Here is a 21333-nt window from a genome sequence, read left to right as displayed (position 1 = left end):
GTGGATCATCCTTGCAACCCAAACTGCTAGCCCCATAGAGTCAGACTATTGAAAAGATGTTCTTTTTCCAATTTTGCCACATTCTGGACCATGAAAAGCACCCAAATGGGTTCTTTGTTAGCAAAAATATGCGAATGAATTCTCACTTTCTCTATTTCTCCCTGCCCTTCACTGATCTTGCAGGATAAATGCCTCCGTTGCCCATCTCACAGAACAGAGGAAGACTGTTTGCCAAAGTAGAGGGTAACATGAAATCATCTATGTCCCTACTTGCCTTCTCCTTTCAAGGCAAAATGAGGTGGAAGCAAATCCTCCGGTTTTGGAAAGATCCTGTTTAGTGTAGTATTTGAACTAAAATCCTTTCCCATCAGCAACGCAGTGTTTTTTCTTCACTCCAGAAGGGTTTTTTTCACCATGTGTATTACCACCAGTAGAGATTCAGACTATTAGATGAAGCCCAAAGATAAATGGAATTACAGGTTCAATTCTGCAGAGCTTCTACTGATGTAATTTCAATTGTTCCTTGGGACAACTGGGTTATAGTCCCTGGGAGATCAGACTGTAAAGCATGTTGTAGTGCATTTAAATTCCTTACGACTTGTTTTACAGCTGTCTCAGTGGCTACTGAAATTCTCTCTGGATGTTGGAAAATGAGACTACTGCACAGTTCATAAATCATCGACATAGTACAACTGGGTACTCTACCTGTTGGGGTGAGGTGCCTCCAGGTGATGACAGGCTCGGGACGCCCATTTGCCATGCAAACCAGGGTCACGTTGCTGCCCTCATTCACGGTGATGTCCGAGGAGATATTGGAGATCTTTGGTGGAACTGTGAAGATAAAACACATTTGGACTTCATTAGCCACACTTTGGGGAGAGGAAGACACTGGAAGTCTGTCAACGCACCGAATAAAAGATGGCAGCCTCTCCACAGTGAGGAAAATCAGTTCAAGCTCATCGTTCTTCCAATGACTTAAAATATAAAGAATGTAGGAAATTACAGCAAACAGTGCTTTGCTTTCAGGAGCAAGCACGGGGTGAAGCAGCCAGGAGCAGGAAAGGAAAACTAGAGCAGAGATGCAGGCAAGGTCACAGCTGAGTCAGGAAGTATTGAGAAAGCCTGGCCTTCTTGCCTCAGGAAAGCTGCCTGCATTGACCAAGGACAGCCCTGACACAATGCCTCAGAAATCCAGCAGCGCTGACTTCCATGGGGACTCGATAACGGGAAACCGGCATGGTTCACATGAAGCTCTCACGCTGGGGGCACCAAAACAGCATCATCAGAAAAGCATTCCTGGCTCATACTGTCTCTAGTTAGTTTCTGTTCTTAATTTTCTTCTCTGGGAACCATCTCACAAGGCTTCCACAGTTCCAAGGAACTACAGATAGAAATGGCATTTGCTGCAACTGTGATGCTTTCTGCTTGGCAAGGTTTGCGCCCTCCATGAAAGAGCTCATCCGAGTGCCCTGAGGAAATCTGGAAGGAGTACAAAGGCTTCCTGCACTGTACCTGTTCTCCATGTCAGTTTTTACATTCCGAGTAGTCCCAGATGCACTTCTCCTTCCTCTGGCAGAGCGGCAGGTCTAGAGGCACAACCTTGCAAACACTCACCGGCACGGACTCACGGGGTGGTTTAATTATTGTTGCCTCCCTCAAGCACCCACAACCCAGGCTGCTAGCAAGGGGCCTGTTCCGCTCGTGTAACCAAACGCTCACCAGACCAAAAAGCAGTGAAACTGATTTCTGTTGAACCCCCAGGACCTGTTCAGAGCCTGGGACTTGTGCCATGGCTAACGGGAGCTACGCCACAAGGCACAGCACAGAAAGCGTGGGGGAATCTTTAACAATTCACCGGGATGCACGTGTCTCAGGCTTCCAGGGCCCGTATAGAGCCTCTATTGAGCTAACTTAGTTGTGTGATGTGGCAATCTGAGGGACTGAGATGATCCTGCTGGGATTTGAACTTGTGACTCCAGGTACAGAGTGTGTCTGACGTTTCAGGCTCTAAGCCTTCCCCCAAGGCAGAACAGGCTGTTCCAATCTTTCCCTTCTCACATTAATGTCTCGCTTCCACGCTTCGTACTCTGGAGGAGTTGAGGGAGTTGGACTAAAAAGGAATCTTCTTTTATTTATTTATTTATTTTTTATTTTTTCAGCTTCTGAATCTGTGTGTAGCGAGGAATGAAACAAGATCATTTTCTGCTTTGCTTACCACAGAGTAAACAGACAGAAAGCTCCCCTTCCCCTTTCGTGGCAGGCATAGCTGATGGACCTTCGGAGGCAAACCTAGATGAGAAAGGAAATGAAGCCTAGAGAAGCATCTCTCTTCTACCTGTGTTGTTGTAATCACAGGAATATTGTTTATAACCCACAGCTCATTAGCCCCTCTCTGTAGGGGGCACAGAGAGGGGCTTATGGACATTAGCATCTCCATGTGAGGAGGAACTTCTTTYCTGTGCGGGTGACAGAGCCTTGGAACAGGCTGCCCAGGGAGGTGTGGAGTCTCCTTCTCTGGAGATCTTCCAAACCCGCCTGGATGCCTCCCTGTGCCCCATGCGCTGGGTGTCCCTGCTCGAGCAGGGGTTGGACTAGATGATCTCCAGAGGTCCCTTCTAACCTCAGCTGTTCTGTAGTCTTTGAACTCGAGGACTCTCTTGGAGGAATAGAATCACAGAATGGTTGAGGTTGGAAGAGACCTCAGAGGTCATYTAGTCCAACCCCCTGCTCACACAGGGTCCCCTAGAGCACATGGCACASRGCTGCATCCAAGTCGGTTTTAAAGATCTCCAAAGAAGGAGACYCCACAACCTCTCTGGGCAGCCTGTGCCAGGGCTCTGTCACCCTCACTGTCAAGAAATGTTTCCTTAAGTTCCTGTGGAAGTTCTGGTGCTTCAGCTTGTGGCCATTCCCTCTAGTCCTAGCACCTAGAATAGGTGCTCCTAAGCAGGGACAGAATCTAGCTAACAAGACAAGAGTGTCTTTGCCAACGGGCTCACTAACCTAGRTGAGAAGAGATTTAAAGTAGGTAAATTAGGAAAGGATTGTCATAAATGGGGGAAAAGTGATAGCACAGAAGGTAATGAAGGGGCTTTCACACCCCGTTTGTGAGCCAGCAGTTGGGGGGACATCCTGAGCACAAATGCRGGCAGCATGGTGCACGGACAGGAGGAACTAGAACCACATGCAGATCTGCAGAGCTATGAACTCATTGTCATTACAGAGATATGGTGGRTTGGCTCACAGGACAAATGCACTGCGAAGGGTGGGTTGAGGCTCTCAAGGAAGGAAAGGTTGGAAAGGCAAGGAAGAAAGGTGCATTCCATGCAAAGGGCAGCTGGAGAACACGCAGCTCTGCCTTGGACGTGACAACAAGCTAGCTGGGAGCTTAGGAGTAAGGATCAGCAGGTAATACAGAGTCACTCCTAATGGTCAGTGTCTACTGTCAATCAACCTGATTAAGAGGAGCGTGTAGATGAAGCTTGCTGCAGACAGATGGAAGAAGCTTTACAATCCCCAAGGCACTTCARCCACCCTGATATCTACTGGAARGACTCCAGCAATCCRGGAGATTTATGAAGTGTGTTGATGACAATTTCTTAATGCAGGTGATCAACAAGCAGACTAGAACCTCTCTTCTGGACCTCTGTCTCACAAAAAAGGAGCGCTGCATGAAGATGTGAAGGTCATGGGCAGCCTTTGTCTGTACTGACCATGAGTGACTGTGGAGTTCAAGATCCTGACAAAAGTATGACAAATACTATAATCACATCCCTGCACTTCGKGAGAGGAGACCTCAATTCATTGAGGGATCCTTCTGCAAAGATCCGATGGAAAAGAGAGCAGAGAGCTTGAGCTCTTCAAAACTGGCTTCCTCAAAGCACAGGTAGAGGCCASGTGACTCCATGAATATGTGCTAAGGGAGCCAGACAGTCATTTCTCCCTATCACCTGTGCCCTCTCTCACCTTTGAGAGGTCAYAGTGACTGGGGGAGATTCGTTTTGACTGAAAAAAAGGCTGACGTCACGCCTATCATCAAACCAAGAAGAACCAGAGAACTACAGGCTGGTCCTCACCCCCTGAGAAAGTTATGGAAGAAAACCTCCTCAAAGTCATTGCCAGGCACATGAGGACAAGAAGGTGACAAAGAAYAGCCAGSATGGATTTACCAAGGACAAATCATGCCTGACTAACTTGATTGCTTTCTACAGCATGATGATGGACTGTCATCAGAGATATGAGGAGTACAGTAGATGTAACATATCTTGACTTCAGCAAGAGCTTTGGCACAGCATTCACAGGATACAGTGTGGACAAATGGATAATAAGTAGGTGAAATGGATAATGGGTTGGTGACTTGGACTCAAAGAGTGGTGATCAGCAACACCAAGTCCTAGTGGTTACTAGTGGCATCTCCTGGATTGCTCCTGGAACTAAGACTGCACCTGGGTCCCCTTCCCTGGGGGAGGAATTTCAGAGTAGGGATACCTGCCTCAGAAACGTGTCTGTGTACACGGGAAGACATAGGAGGGGTGGAACAAAGAGAGCAAAACAAGCTTTGCTGGAGAACTAGTGGTGTTGTCAGAGAATTTGACCCCATCATGTTGAGGTGTACACAAATTTCATGCCTTCAAGAGAGAAATACTTCCTACCTACTCCCCCTTTATCACACACCCATGCCTGGAGTTTGACACAGCAAATACCCAACAGTACTGAAAATGAAACAAAACCCTAACAATTACACAGTGGCCTCAAAGTGAGCAAATACCCTTAGCCACTGATACCTCAAGACTGCACGCAAGGCAGCAGAACACTGCACTGAGCTGCAGGCTGGGAGAGTTGCACCAGCTTTGGTACAGAAATCCAAATTGCTACCATTATTGCAGGGAACAAAACAGCAGAGGGGCCATATCAGTCATGTAATGGCATGGCATATACCCCCAGGAGAGCAATGGGCTTTGGAGCCACAGCCAGACACACTGGAGAAGACACAGGCTTGTAGGTTTAGCCTGGSGAAGCAGCTGATGCTTTTGCAAGGCTTCTGTCTCAGAGGACACAAGGACAGAGGCTTCACGGGGTCTTCAGCACAGCCTCTCAGTGCTGTGCTGGTGAACATGGCTTATGAACATGTGTAAGAGTCCTACAGAGGCAAGAGGATTTAAGCCCGTGATTAAACCACGTGTAGGTGACTTTATCTTAACCTCAAGGAGTTGGCACTTGCATCAAAACAAACAAACAAACAACACACAACAAAACCACAAAAGGCATGTTCCGGACTGAGCTAAAGCCGGACTAGCAGATGGAGCTGTAGGTCAGTTGGAAACTCTGGCAGAGCTGTGCGATGCCAGACGGAGAGCGGAGCAGAGCAGCAACAACCATTCCTGGGGATCAGCAGCCGAGCTGCTGTTAGGACAYGTGCACCCTGCCACTTTCCAGAGCCGTCAAGTCATTTTAGTTTGCAGAGCATCAAGTAAACTCAGCAAATACAAACAGATCTGACCATGCAGACCAAATGCCCAAGAGGAGGAAGATGTGACCAGATGGCCATAACTGGCTTGCCACTTYTTCAGATGAGGGAGAAAAGGGCATCCAAGGCTGACATCCTGTTGAGATACAACGTTTGGTTGCTTTGAACTGCCATCATGGTCAGAGGGCAAGGAAAGGTTGAAAGGAAGGGAACTGAGGAGCAAATAATTTCACTGYGAATTTAAAACACGGATAGGTTGTGTCCACTCGGAAAGCAGAGACAGCTTGTGTTAGAAACGACTGCATTCTAGTGGACAGTAATTTCAGTCAGATAAAAAAAGTCAAAGACTTTTAATTTTCAGGGTGTCGAGCCAGTGTGTTAAAATGCCAAAACTGTCAGCACCAGCAACAGTTAGCCTTGCCTCCTTGGCACCTGCCGTTGCTTTGCACACACCTTTCCAGGACAGCCTCAGGATGAGAAGCTTTGACCTTATTAGTTTTTTCCCATGTGTGGGTTACGTTATGTTCTCACRGCTTCCAGGCTGCTGGAAGTGGCCCTGCTGAGAAGAAGCTCTTGCTCCCAGGAACCTTTGGGTGTCGCGGCCCCCCTTTGCCCAACCACCTCTTGGTGACTGTCACCTGAGAAACTCRGCACATCTCCCCGCTCCAACCACTTGGTACAGGCAGAATTACCAAGCTCTGGAGACCCACGGCATGAGGGGGACTACASGCAAACACAGTTAGCAGAAAGACTGGGGATTTTTCATATTCAATCTGAAAGCTTTTCCTTCTAGAGGCAACCAAGATGTCGCCAGAGCCTTCTGGCTTCAGTGCCCTTGGGAAAGCCCTGCCGGACAATCTGATATTACTGAAATAAAAGGACAAAACTGCCTGATCCTTTCCTCTCTTTCAGCACAGGTGTAACAGGGGGCATCCATTACACTGGGCTTAAGACATCACCATGTGAGGGAGGGCCGGGAGAAGCGACCCACAAGCAGAGCTCCCATCCAAGGGAGGTTCTTCACAGTGACACACGGCTCCTTCCCGCCAGAGACAGGGTGCCTGGAGGGCTGGAAATCAGCTCTGGGAATAACATTTCGAAACCCACATATCTCTTTCTTCAGGATTTTGTGTCTACGGTGCATTTCTGATGGCAGCTCAGCATCTCATCTTACATGTCACTTGCAGTAAATAACATAATCCAAAACCAGCCAACAGTCCTTYGCCTTGAGCACTTCCCATCTGGAGAGCAGGGCCAGCTATGGGGCAGGAAGGGGACACTGGTTGTGGGCTGCCCAGGGCTGGGAAAGCTGGGGCGGGGGGTGGTCCATGGGGCAGGGGGSGCAAGGGCAGAGCTGCTGTGGGACTCAGATCCCAAGCAAAGTGCAGCRACAGGGCTAGGAAGGCGAGGGCTGTGCAGAACCTGCTTGCACAGAGCCCACTCGACTTAATTGCCATCAATCCTTCACTTTCTTGACAACTGAAACTCACATTAATTTAAATAATAAGGAAGACTGAGACATGAAAAATAGAACATATTCCCCCAGCGCAATCACTGTTGCTCCTGAGATGAAAGCAAGTGATTTGTTTCCACAAAACATTACCATGTCTCCAAAACACCCACTAGAGCGGTTACAACACGAGCAGCAGCATGGAAGAGGCAGCAACGGAACCACAAAACAAAGGAACATGGGATCTGCTGTTGGAATCTGCCCTTTTACCAACCATCCCTTCAGAGCTCTAACCCCCTCCTGGAGCATCACCTGAGAGCACACGGGCTAAGCTTCATCACTGATGGCTATAAAAGCAGACGAGGGGAGGGGGCAAGAGCCCTGATGTCCTAGGAAATAAGCTATCCCAATGGCCAGGAGATGCAAGTTGGTGTTTATGAGGCCAGGAGCTGAGTATCTTTGCAGAGCGCAGCTCAGGGATGCAACAAGGAAGCATCAGTGCTGCACGTCCCGAAGGCTAGACCAGCCTTCCAAAGGCTATACCATTTAAGAGGTGTTTTCCCTGACTTATTTTAGACTAGGATTGACCACGCTACAACCTGCAAGCATTTCGGATATCTGCCTTTTAATCGGTGCTTCTGGACACAGCGCACACACGGCGYGGCAGGGCTGGGAACGGCTGCTTTGCACAAGCAGCAATCTGTACTGGTGCCTCAGGCGGCAGCTCTGGGCCCTGGTGCTGGTTCCACGACGTGTTTCGTGATGCTTTACGCACGGGCCCAGCGCAGGAAGGCTACAGGAGCAGGCTGAGCTCGCAAGACAGGGCCTGGTAGTCTGCGTTGGGTACGGCAGGATGACAGACASGAAGAAAGAACATAGAGATCCGGCTGGAGGATAGCTCTGAGCCCTGCAGGAGCACTTGCACATAGCTCCCAGTCACACTGGCTGCTTCCTTTTGGCCAGCAAAACTTTGCTCGAGACCATGAGATAGTCTTAGCACTCCAGGGCAGCTATTCCCTGCTCTATAAAATTACAGGAATACTTAACCATTAGCTATTCTGTTAGGAAGTCAAAAAAATACATAAAAAAAACCCCACACATGGAGGTCTTATTCCCACTCCACAGAGATACAATACTGCAAAAGCTACTTAATTAACCCAAGAAACAGAAGCAAACAATACTGAAAAAACAAAAGCCCGACAGCCCCTTATCTCCATTTCCAGGTACTCCACCTGCTTGTCTCAAGAAGAGCACTTTGAATGTAGACCAAGAAAGTCACCCGACTTCCTTCCCTTACAAATATCTTCATCAGTTACTTACTTCCTCCAGGCTCTTTACTTTTTTTGCCTGTTAACAAGCAGGACCTCCCCGCTGTTGAAAACTAAAGCTCTTACCTACTAATCCACAGGAGCCTCTTGCTTTAAAGGGCAAAAAGAAAACCTCAGGACATCTCTTGGAAGCCAAAGGAACTTTAGAGCCACTAAAGCCCTCCACAGGTGCCTAYGCATTAGCCTCAGACTTCTCCTTTCCCTGTCCCCAGCTCCCAATTAGCAGCACTCCGACAACAAACATGACAACAAACATGGGGAAGCTGATAAGCCCCAAGGCAGAGGTGGAGGGAAGCCACTGACCACTGTGTGGCCCTTAAGTGCTTTACAGCTGCCAGCTTGCTCACCACAATTAGGGGGTTCTGTCCTGGGGTGATTAATTGACTGCAAATTGGCCCATTAGTCCTCATGTTGTTAAAATGTTAGTGGGAAGGGAGGGYTTGAAGATGGGGGGTGAGCTGCCACATACAGCTCAGTGGGGTCATGGTCCTGTCCTGCATGCAGCAGGATAAACCCGGCTGCTCACAGGGCAATGGGAAAGGGCCAGTGGTGCTGTGGTCTGCCAGGGGAGCGGGCTTGGGGCGGGAAAGCCAAATTCAGGCAGCCTTTGGGGTGAGCACCYCGATGTTCCTGAAGCTCTTCACAGATGAAACGCGACAGGAGACCCGAGATGTGTGCTTTTTTAATGGCCTGATTTGTGCCACAAACTCAACCAGAGAGAGAAAGAGCTGACACTAGGGCGRGAGGGTAGATGGAAAAGTTGTTGAACTCCAGCTTCACTTAACAGAGAGGATGCTAAAATGTTGCTCCACCTCTCTGTTCTCGTAGGCCGGTTTCATCCTGTCAACACCTCTCGCTGTTTGAAAACTTCTKGTGGGGGAGAGGATAACTTGGAAGATTTGCGGTGGTTTTTTTGCTTTATTATTATATTTTTTAATCCCCYGAGAACCCAAAACTTCTGTGAATGTACTGTGGTGTTTTTAGAGAGTGTAAAAATTCTTTGTCTGCCCTGCGTGGAAGCAGAGCCGCAAGCAGGATGCTGGAAATGAGGGCCATGTGGAAAGCTCCCGGAGTCTGCCAAGCTGGGTAGCGTGTCAGAGAGCATTTAAAAGAGACAAAGAGCTAACAAGCCACAACCCGCTATCCAAAGCAAAGCTCTGCCTCACRTGATATACAGTTAAGTGCCTGGGATGTATTTTCTGCATAAAATTGCAAGGCAAACACTTTCAGTACCGTGTTCCTTGGTTGAGAGAGGTATGGAATAAATTTGGTGGATCGTCCCCTCTGTGAGACACTGGAAAAGTCAACGCAGAACTGGGCTCGATTGGTCATAGTAATTCCCACTTTTCTTTTTTTTTTTTTAATTTGTCTCCATGAAATTATCAAGAGATGAATTATTTCACTTCCTGACTGGAAAAGAAATAGAGACAGAGGAAAAAAATGTATATATTATATATAAAAATACATTATATCAGCTCAAGCCAACTTCTTTTTCCAGTGCCCTGATGCGATGCTGTGGGACAGGGCTAAACGCCGCCTAAACTCTGCTCCTAACCCAGYGCCTCAGCCTTAAACACCGACTCCAGCCTTCTGCCCTGGAGCAATCCCAGCTCCGGGCCTGCGCGCCAGCCCTGGCCCAGGGTTTCATCCACACTTGTGGATGAGCACGATGAGCTGCACCCTCACCCGTGGATGCCGATGCAGCACACAGGAGCGTGGTCTCCGTCACGTGCTTAGCAGGGAGCTGGAACAGGTCAAGGGAGCTGGAACAGGTCAGCCTGTGGCTGATACCCACCTTATTGGGGGATTCAGGCTGCAGGACGTGGAGCATCGGTCCTTTGCTACAAATCCCTCTGGTTTTCTTTCAATTAACATACCACATTTGTGCCAGGACTGCAGTGGACCCTTCTCTGCGGCTCATCTCTTTGAGGGGCAGCCCTGCACATTTGCCAYCCGTGCTGTCCTTGTGCTTTCAGCTTGTAAGACTGACTGCAAGTGGTTTATGATTAACCCTCCTAGGGAGGCCTGCTGTGAAAACACCGTCTTGTTCACAAGACATGTGTAAACAAGAACAAAACTGCTTGCCATGCTAATCCCACGGGATTAACCCTTGGAATGCCGCCTAATCCCAAATACAGCTAGGACTACAGCTGTACACAGCTTTCAGTGTTTGGATTYCAAGTGCATTTATGTTTTCCCTTAGACCATTATGTATTTATTTATTTATTTTATCCTGGAAGTATTTATTTATAGGCCTGAAACAACACAAGATCTTTTCTCGTGCAGATAACATCAATCATTCTGGAAAAGAAATTGAGAAAAGACCTTAGCATTCAGATCCCTGAGTGTTATTAAGAAAATCTTTTAAATGGAAATACTAAGAGTGTTGGATGTACATGGGATGTAGCTGAAACCTAACACACAGAGTTATTAGCCCTTCAGTCAAAATCCTGGGAGCTTCCCCTTTGCTACTAATGACCTTTGGACAAACTCTTACAGAGCAAGAATGGGCGATGGCTTCAAGAAAGTACTGGAACAAGAACAGGACAACTTTATTAGCCACTTGGAAGGGGAAAAAAACCCACCAGATTAAGGTTTTCTGACTGATTCCCAGCAGTCCTTGGCTTATTTTCCCTAACATTATCTTTGGGAAATGTGCTAGGGAGCGCAGGCCAAGTGTAGGAGGGCAGCACAAAGGCAAGGCCTCAGTCATGCCAGGGCAAGAGGTGCATGTTCAGGGAGGTTTTCTGTGAGTTGGAGAGCTGACCAGGATTGCATCGTTAGCAAAGCATGGGGGGAACTTGGTTTCAGCTAACAGCTCACGCTGGACCCTCAGAGTTTTACAGCAGGGAGAAACACACAACAAAGGTTGTGTTTTGCTGTCGTTTTTGCTTTTTTGGTTTTATTTTTTTGAAGTTTCCTTTTTTTCAGATCTTGTGTGTTGGTGCACCTCTTTTGGGACAGATGACAGTCCTGTCACCAGAACAGCCTTTGTGGATGACCTGATGGCACTCGACACGCTAGCTGAACAGAAAAGGTGCCTCAGCTCTCTCCAGCTCCTCTTCTCAGCTTCATTTAGCTGCCTGTGGGACATCCCACAGTGTCCCTGATAAACCCCAGCGGGGTGGACACAACACTCCCAGTATCTTGTTCGTACCACACATGCAAGGACCTGGCTGGGTTTCAAGGGCGTCACAATGCGTCTCAGTGAGAGGCCTCTTGCTCAAACCAAATGCACATGGTGCAAGTGAAACACCCTCTTTCCATCAGGCTTCCTTCTTTACCCACTGGAACCAGCAAACTGGAGTGGGAGCCTTGCTGCAACCATGTCTTAAGACTGCTTTTAGGCTTCTGGGGGAGCCAGAAGTCAACGATGCATTTTGGAAATGCTGCCTCTGCTTGCATCCAAAATGATAACAAACTAAAAAAAAACCCTCTATTCGCGCCTTTTCAGACTTTGGGTAAAATTCACAGTTGTGTTAAGGGCACAGATATGGAGAGTGCTGTATATTGTCCTTGCTTTGCAATTCTCATTGCCTAGGGCAGCAGCCTCCCAAGAAAGCATTGCTGTTCCCCCAGGAAGAGGATTCACTTGGTCCAGTTCAGTGAATGATGGGCAATATGTAATGCAAGTCATCAGAGCTGCTTCACTGAGTAGTCAGTTCAACAACCAGAAAACTCATGTCTTAGCAGACAGCAGCTGCCTCTTCTGTAGCTGCAAGTCCCACCAAAAAAAACATTTCAAGTAAAAATGAACCTCAACCATATCTCCATTTCCAAATAATCCCAAATTCTGMGTGTGAAAGGACTCGGAATGGAACTCCTCATTTTTTCAGGCATCTGAGAAGGGCAAGACAGGATTTCAAGGCAAAGAATCTCTTTTTTTCCTGACATTCACACAAATTTGAGCCAGCAGGGAACAAGGCAAAATAAATACAGCAGTCCTGCAGTAAAGGCATCTTCAAACTAAGGCAGCACTTGGCTGGAGCCTAGATGTGCCTGTGCTGAGCTCTTTCATACAGACCAAGAGGCAGCCAAGGTTTCTGTTGCCAGAGCAGAGAGCTCTGTTTGGGTTCAGCCACGTGCAGCAGCACCTTGAGCTCCTGGCAGGTGCCCATGGCTTCCTCTCGCAGGCTCTGCAGACTGGACTGGTTATCACATGCCTGTGCTTAGCTGCAGCAATGGGGGTGCCTCGGGGAATGAAGCAGATGGGATTTTTTTGGATGTTTCAAAACAGTATCAAATTGAGAAGAAATAGGTAGGTACTGTTCTTTCAAGAGGATAAGCTTACATCTGGAGTAAAAAAATCCAGCAGCTTTATTTTGACTGGGACAAAAGCTTTACAGCTTCAACYGAAGTCCTGCAAACAAACACTCACCATCCTAAGAAACGGTGTTACTGACTGCAAAGCAGGAATGAGTTGATTTGCTCTGCTGATCAAAAGAAGGAAAGAAAAAATCCCTCCCAACCCAACAGGCATAATCAAAACGGCATATGTTTCTGCACAGCATGGACTCAGGAACCGAATGCAATGGAAAACACAGCCTGGCTGCACTGCTCCCTCCTGTTAGAGAAGACGCTGTTAGGGGAAGCGCTCTTTGCAGGAGGCGTGGGCTGCTCCGAGCTGGTGCTCAGTGTCACATCCACAGCGCCAAGAAACAAGGAGGAGCAGGCAGGGAGGGCTATCAGCAAAGCCTCAGACCAATAAAGGGAGTTCCCTGTGAGAATGCCATGCTGCAAACCACCTTGGCAGGGCACAGTGTGCAAACCCAAGGCAGACCTAGCCACAGGCAGACCCCACAGGCCTAACCCACAGCCAGACCCTTCCCTGCCAGCACACCATGAAGACAAAATACTCCTTGATATAAAAACAATTGTGCAAAATACAAAGGAGGAGGGAAACAGCCCTGCGGATCATAAGCATGGGATAAAAATTAGGACCCACAAAACTTTGTGCAAACCGAAAGAAGAATAGAAGCACAATCAATATGGTGAGGGATACTGATGGATGAGAGAAAGACACTCATACACTTTCTGTTCTGATGGTCATGATATACTGGAGTCTGCAAAAGTGATTTCCTTAAAGTATAAAGAGTGATTAAAAAAAACAATAAAAAAGTAGAAGGAAACTTTGCATCAGTACACAATGATGAAAACTGTACTAGAGCCTAAGGAAAAGCAGAGATAGAATGGAGATGGCATCACACTATGGATCAACCTGCCACTGGATCAGGCACAGACATTCATGACAAACCGRCACAAGGGATGCAGCCCAAATACAGTATGACACTATATCCTGGGCATATGCTTGATATATGGTGGATTAAATGCCACACACACACTGTCCTGGGTAGATCGTATCTAGTTCTGACAGATACCTAAGGGATCTGTCTCTTTCTTTATGCACTTTGCCAATTTCCATGTCAACAAAGGATGATGGGACTAGGGGGGTGAGAAGGAGAGATCATTTGTGACTCTGTTTAACAGAGACTTCATCCTCTGGGGGATTCTGTCAAAATGTTGGATTTCTTCTTAAGTGATATTTCTACCTGCCTATACACATTTGGGGAGAAAAGGGGCTTTTCTCCTTCCCTCTGTCCCCATGACACAACACCTCGCTCTTCTGGAGGTCCAAACCAAGCTTCAAGCAAATGTGGCTTTTCTAAGACAGTTTGAAGACTGCTACCCTCTCCCCCCGCCCCTCCAAGCACGCTGCAGAGAAAAGCAAATATCCAACGTACTGTAAAGACCAATTCCATTCCCCCTCTGGTGAGCCCTGTGATTGACGTCTCCGTTTGTCGGGAGAGACGGACTGTCTTTAGCGTGCGATACCTAAGTATCACCTGGGGAGACCATTAGAGACAGGGGTTGGGAACGAGGCAGGGAGGAAGGGAGGAAGGAAGGAAGGGAACGGAAGAGAGAAAGACAGAAGGGAAGGAGAGAGTTGAGGAGGGGAAAAGAGGGAGGGAAGCATGTAGCGGAGAAGACGACGCGTAGCACCTGATGATCTTTGCCGAGACCTGTGCACATTGTCACACCAATACATTCACTGAATGTGAAGCTGCACTGAGAGTTGAGAATGGTGGAGTGCTGATGGAAGGAAGAAAGAAGAGTCCACTTAAAGACTCAGAGCAATTTATTAATCACCTCCGAAGGGAGGTAGTGACAATGGGGAAGAAGCGTGTCTCCATCACTGAAGGCAGGAAAACTGGTCTTGGATTCAAGTTGTCCACCAAGTTGTGCTGCAGAATGTCAAGAGGTTGATAGAGACGGAGACCTGGTTCGAGCAGCAGCAGCACAGGAGACAGACTCGCTGGAGTCCAAGGGAAACACTCCAGTCGTGTGCCTTTGCATAGCTCTTGTTTCCTCAGGCCATCCCTTCATGTGTTGTGGGAAGACTTTGGCAATAAGTAGTCAAAAACACCCAGGGKGAGAGGAGGCAAAGGACACTAAACATGACCAGGATGTGGGACTGAGAGAACGTACCAGAAAGTAAAGATGGAAGTCATAGCTCTGGCAGGACACTGTTAGAGAAAGCTGGGTGTGAGCTGAAACCCTTGTCCAACGTTGAAGATGGAATCTCAGCACAGAGATCCAAACGGCTCYAGCTGGCTGCAGTGTGGAAGCAGCACATGCACTAAGGTGCTTTCCTCACCTGCAGGACTAAGGGGTTGGTCACTAACTTCGCAAGGGATCCTCCGCACTTCTTACACAAAGAGAGGSAATGCACAGACCTGTGTGATTCCTCAGAAGTGAGTGAAGTCTGCCAGGCTTGACTGGAGAACTGGAAGACTAACTGCAAGATGCTCTTGTTAATACCTGAAGACAGAACACAGAGCCCAAAGCGGCCCAGACAGGGGACTGCTATACACTTTCTCKCCCCCCAGCTCCTGGGGCATGCTGTACTCTCATTTAAACATCCAGAACTAAGTGGCATGTGCCCTGGCTGTTTGATGATAGTCTCTACCTCCTCGCTGCCTTCCYCGTTTTCGGCCAGGTCACCATTCCTCTCACATAAGCCTGTGCAGCCCCCGTGTTCACGGAGGGTGGTCAGCTCTGGCCAAAAACTCCCTCCCACCAGCCACAGAGCCTGGAGGCTGCAGAGGGTGATTTGAAAGCAACCTCAGACTCCGTGCAACCTCATTTGTAACTGTCCAAAGATGTTTACATTCATGTGGTGAAACATGTCCACTGACCCGTCCTTGCAACCAGAGCTGATCTCAACCTACTGCCAGGCATTGCACGGAGCAAGTGAAGGACACTGCCTGCTCAGAGGTCTATTGCTCTGCTGCCCCTTGCTCTACTGATGCCCCAGGCTAGGGCAGAGGGAGGCAAGAGAGCAGGAGGGTAAAAGATGCCTCCATCGGGCAGAGACAGTGGAAACATCATCTTTGAACAAGGAGAAATTCTAACCCCATCACATTGTGGAAGAGCTACTTTTCATGGCTTGGGTGAAAAACTGAAGACTTTCAACTATCCTGCATGTCCAGAGAACAAGCGTACAAGCRTGTGCGTGCACCTGCAGAGAAGTAATATGTAGCATAAAACTATCACGTATGAAGGGCTCTTTGTAAATACATGCGCACATACATATATACACCTATGTATTTGTGTGTGTGCATATACATATACACACACTCTTTGTGTGTATAGATGAACAAAATATATWCATATTTGGACAATGTGAACATGTATACATACACAACACAAATATAAATAAATAATACACATATCCCGTTCTGAGCCCCTGCAAATTGCTTCCTTTTGAAGAGCTCTCATCTGGTGGCYTGCAAGCTGCTAAACTGCTAAGACAAAGCTGCCCTGGCTGCGATTCCCTGGGTTTTACAGTGCGGTTCTGTTGGTTGCCTTCAATTTGATATCAAATGAGAAGAGGGATCTCGGAGTGCCAAGCTCTGCTCTGCTCTGCCCGCTCCCCTGATCAGAGCAGCCTGGGGCTGCAGCACTGGACTGAAGTTGAGGGCAGTGTTAATCTGCTTCGCTGTTTGCACCGCGGAGGCTGGGCTTGGTCTACTGGGAAATTACCGCTATGCCCCTCGTTTGAACGAAATGGACATTTTTTTTTTCTAGAAGTTGTGATCTTTGGATTCACATAACTTAGTTCAGATGATCTTGCCAATTTTCCYTCTATTTGAGGACACCTTGTAATTTCCCAGGGGGGACAGAGGCACTGTGCAGTCAGTGTACCCATCCTGACAGTAGGTTTGCTTTTCTCCAGAGCAGTCCTTGAACTCTCTGATATCCAGAGACCGAAAGGTCAATAAAACTAAATGAAGGAACTGGGAGCAAGGAGGGCAACAACAGATAGGCTGGTGCTCAGCTGAGCTTCCAAGCAGCCTGTAAAATGCCTCTGGGGGACCAGAAATGTCCCATCCATGTCCTTTACACAGTCTGTGGTGGAGTTAGGCCTTTTCCCCATGATGCCAAGTACCTGATATTTCAGTTTCTACACACACCTGCCCTGCTGGCAGTCTCTCCCAGCTGTTCAGTTTTTCCCACATGAATGAGTGTCCTGCAATATAATATGTGTGTCCTGCAATGTAATGTTTTTTAAGGTGGAGAAAGGTTGGGGTGTTAGGAGGAACGCCTGGATTAGGTTCCTTCTAGGATACTGCTTGTGCCCATAGGGAAAGGGGAAGAGCATGGTCAGATTAAGGAACTAGGCTGCCAAAAGGGGGAAAAATAAAAGCTGATATTCAGAGGAGATAAGAGAAGCTCCAAAACTGATGCAAGCTGCCCTGTGTCTGTCATACCCAAAGATCTACACAGCACAGTCCAACAATATCTTAGCTGAGGGCCACAGAGTGCAGGGCTATTTCACAAAAAAAAATGGAAAGAGAGGAATTCACCAGCAATCGGTACTTGCCATTATATGTCAGGGACATACACACAAGTTTGAGAGAGAAATGACAGGATTAGGAGATCCTTGATGAAGAAACAGGTGGCCACTGCTGCAGGACACAACAGTGTTGGTAGTGAGCAGAGGGAAGGCAGAACCAACCAGGTGACTGATGAAAGGGAGAAGTGTTTGCCTAACTCATCTTAAAAGGATCTTCCTAAAAGATATGTAATAGGCATAGGTGGGAAGGACCACAGAAGAGACACAAGGCCACAGATGTGCCCAGCTACACTGCCCAGCCACCTCTGGGCAGTCCCTGTGGCAGCTTGATGGATGTTCAGTCATTGTGGAGGAGAAAAGAAGAAACCTCTCAGTTTTTGTGTTTTCTTCCAGTAGGGGCATTGTGTGGGGCACACTGGCCGCTCTGCAACAGGATTAGAAGATGGGGGTCTCAGGTATGTGGTTCCTTTGCCTCTCTCCAGAGGCCCACGGGTTTGCTTGGCYGGCCCTGTTTGCTGGAAGGCTCATTGGACACGTCTTGGCAGGTAACAAAAAGCCCCCCCCCCCGGGTCTTCCTGGATATCCATGCGCCCTCCTGGCTATGAGTGTTCCCAAAGGGCCTCGCTGCCTCTCTGCAGTACCTCGTACTAGACTCCTCCTGTGGAAGAAAGGCAGCTGGATGGAGTCGCTCAACTCCCTGAATGCCAGGATAACACAGCAGGTAAAATGGCACCGACGCCGCTGTGTCCTGGCACCTCAGCGTTGGCCCTGGTGGAAGGACTCGTGCCTGGTCTCACCTGAGCTTGTACTTACTGCCATAATGTAAATGAAACAGCCCAGGAATTCAGACTTCCAGCTCCACAGTTTGACCAGAGGTTGCTTTTGCAAAGACCAGTCTTGTAGTCTACGCCTGCTCTTAGATAACCTGATTCATGGACATGACACTTCGGAGAAGAAACTTCTCCAGAAAATTCCCTTAGCCAGGGAATTGCCAGAAAATTCCCAGGCTTAACTTGATATTTATAAGCAACCTGTGTGGTCTCTTGCAACTGCTGAGGGGACCTCAAAAAAGAYTGCCTTGATCTGTGCCTGGCCAAGGAAGAGAAAAAGGTATTGTAAAGGAGCGAGGAGTTCATGCTGGAGGCTACAGAGAGGAAAAACGATTTTTATTTGGAAATACCATGCAATAGTAGCTATGCCGATTAATAAATAAATGAAAAGAGGTGACATTCATGATGACATTTAAATGACGGAGGTGCCAACCACTTGTTAAAATACCACATGATCTGGAAGGACGYGAACAAAGAAATACAGCGTGGGCCAGCTGTGAGCAATAGTGACCCCATCAATTTAACTATTGATAAAACATAGGTGAGGAAACGTTCAGGAAAAGGAAAAAATCTCTGCAAATCATCAGCTAATGGATTAAATTCATCTGAGTGTGAGATGGAAATTAACCGATCAATTCACTCAACAACTGCTAATTATATGTGACAAGGCACACGCAGCATATGGAGCTCAGAGGAAAGCAACACTTGTAGAGATACCTGGAGGTTGCGTTTTGCCACAGCGGGGTGCTCTCCCTGCCCCACTGAAATGATGCAGTTGCTTATTAAGACTTAGCTCTGAAAATGTTTGAAGTTCATGTTTCAAGAACGTGGAAAGGGAGTTTCTTTCCCATTGCATTGTAACCATGTGCAACATTAGGTATAAATACATGCTATCAAAATTAACATGCCAATCCAAAACAAATTAAATGTAATGATACAGTCAAAGCGAAACATTTTTGCCTCATTGCATTTAAACATTTTGACGTTACTGAAATGAGATGAGAAAGTTAAAATGATTTGTTGTGACACTTGTCTGTCAAAAAAAATTTGCGGCATTGCCATGTTCCTGCAAAATGCTTTGACGCCGACAGAACAGATCTTCCAATAGGAAGCTATTCCACATTTTCTGATCACTGATTTCACAATTCTGTTTTCTTTTGGCATTCAGAGTAACATTTCCTGATGGCCGTTATGTTTCGGTTTGCACCACTTAGGTAATGGTCATASGAATATCTACGAGCTGTTTCCTCCCCTTAGCCTCATTCTCCTCAAATACCGAACCCTTGGGACTCAATCATGCCTTTGAGAGTCAGCGGATTACAGCAAATACAGAAAATAAATAAAGAGTAATGGTGAATTTACGGATCAAAAGGGAAAGACTCATATGAAAACATAATCTTACCCTGAGCTAGGGGGAACCTGAYGGGTGGAATTCTCACCTTCTGAGAAATCCTCTTCCTTGTCACTGCAGCAGTGAGGTTGGAATTCCCTTTTGGAGGGAGAGTAAGTGCTAAGCACGTATTTAACTTACTGCCTATACCAGTGATTAAATTATTAACTCAAAGGGGGAAAACAGTGTGACTTACAAACCAGAGGAAAGTTCCAAATCAAGGAGCATAGGCCTGAAGTTACAAAACCAGCAATGTGATCTTGGGAAATGATGAGAGCTGACTCATCATGCTAGCAATATTTATCATCTGTTCTCAGATCCCACCTCTATAACTTGTGAGGATCCAGTCCATTCTATGTGTGGCCTACGGAGTTATTTTTAGACTGTTTTTTAAAATTCATGGCTGAAGAGAATTCAGAGGGTGCAGTGTTTAATACAGTGCTTCATAGACTCCYGCTAGCAAATTTAATTCAATCTGTCTTGGGTTAAGAGCACTGCCATGGATTRGAAATTGCCCAAAGAACCATAAACAAGGGATAATGACAAGGGGCATGTAAGGGCAGAGTTGCGAGCAGGTGCGTAAGTGAGGTGCTGCAGGAACCCATACGAGGTCAGCTTTCATTTAATGTCTTCATTAATGAGCCTGAAGTAGCTCAGTAATGATAGTTATGGATGCTGCTCAAGTGAGCAGAGCTGAAAACATCCACCAGAGCAGATAAACATAAAGGGACAGATATGCAGAGTTTAAGTGTAGGGGCAAAAAAAAGAATAGAACAAGATAATGAGTTTTACTGAAACGAAGGAAGGAATGAAGGAATTTAAAAAAAAAAAAAAAAAAAAAAAATCAACTCACAGTTAGGTCAGATTATGGGCTACCTGAAAGGACCCACACACTTTTCCAGGCAGAATGGTTGTGCAAACTTTGGACCAGATTTCTTGTAGCACTGAAGAGCATAAAAACTTGTGTAGTCTAAATTCAAGACTAAATATGTCTTTTATGAGGAACAACTTCTTTCCTGTGAGGGTGCCAGAGCCCTGGCACAGGCTGCCCAGGGAGGCTGTGGAGTCTCCTTCTCTGAGATCTTCCAAACCTGCCTGGATGCCGCCCTGYGCCCCGTGCTCTGGGTGTCCCTGMTGGAGCAGGGGGTTGGACTAGATGATCTCCAGAGGTCCCTTYCAACCTCAACCATCCTGTGATTCTGTGATTCTGTAAATGCTATGGCAGTCTGGCCAGTGAGTGCAAGTCATCTAAGTCTCAGTGCAGAATACACGCATTCTGGGAAGGGCACATTCAYGCACATCTGTGCTTACAGAAGGATGTAACAACTTTGGCGGTGCTCCACGCATGCTTTCCTCACTTGAGGCCCAGGAAACCACACTGAGGAAGAGGGAAGGTGAGCCCTGAAATGAGTGTATTCAATGTACTTCACAGTAATGCTTGATGGGCGAGTGAAGAATTAGCAACGCAACTGCTGAAGTGCACAAGCTCTGCCCATGCCAGGTGGATGGCAGGAAAGCCTATCAGAAAAGTGAAGGTGAGACTTTGGGTGCCTTCCCCAAGAATAAAGCAAAGGGGGAAGTCCTGTGGAGGCAGGACCTCCTACTTGGCTAACATTTGCAAAGAAAGACCCAACTCACTAAAGAACTGATATGCTGGCAAAGAACCTGATAAGGAACCAAACTCACCTGAAGACTGACAGGACAGTCTTGGGAGGATGATCAGAGCACAGGCACATCCTCCTTTCCAAAGGGTATGAAGGACAAAGACCAGCAGTGATGAGTAGAGCAGAGATCAGGAATGACATTTGACCAACTCCTCTGGCTGGACCGAGACTATCCCTCCCCTCCCCTTAGCCTGGGATACTGGGGACACTGGGCTCAGGTAACTCCTTGTGAGGCTGAGAGGCCCCTGCACATTCAGGGTATAAGAGCAAGGAGCTCAACTGCAGCTCCTGCAAGGCTCAGAGGCCCCTGTAGAGTCAGGGTGTGGAATCGCTAGCATTTTCATCCC

At 47.4% G+C, this 21333-nt stretch overlaps 1 protein-coding gene across 1 annotated transcript in view; it reads right to left on the bottom strand.

The window, feature by feature from the left end:
• LSAMP (limbic system associated membrane protein) overlaps positions 1 to 21333 on the bottom strand; it is a 156206-nt gene that overhangs the window by 103566 nt on the left and 31307 nt on the right. Inside the window, exon 2 of the mRNA XM_026037211.1 lies at positions 706 to 831. Coding sequence (XP_025892996.1) covers positions 706 to 831 — 126 coding nt within the window. The remainder of the gene's footprint in view (positions 1 to 705; positions 832 to 21333) is intronic.

Source organism: Nothoprocta perdicaria, unplaced genomic scaffold, assembly GCF_003342845.1.
Source record: "Nothoprocta perdicaria isolate Ctin4 unplaced genomic scaffold, notPer1 scaffold_193, whole genome shotgun sequence".
NCBI classification, from domain to species: Eukaryota; Metazoa; Chordata; class Aves; order Tinamiformes; family Tinamidae; genus Nothoprocta; species Nothoprocta perdicaria.
The sequence above is the reverse complement of the archived record's forward strand: the minus strand, read 5'-3'. Positions and strand labels throughout refer to the sequence as shown.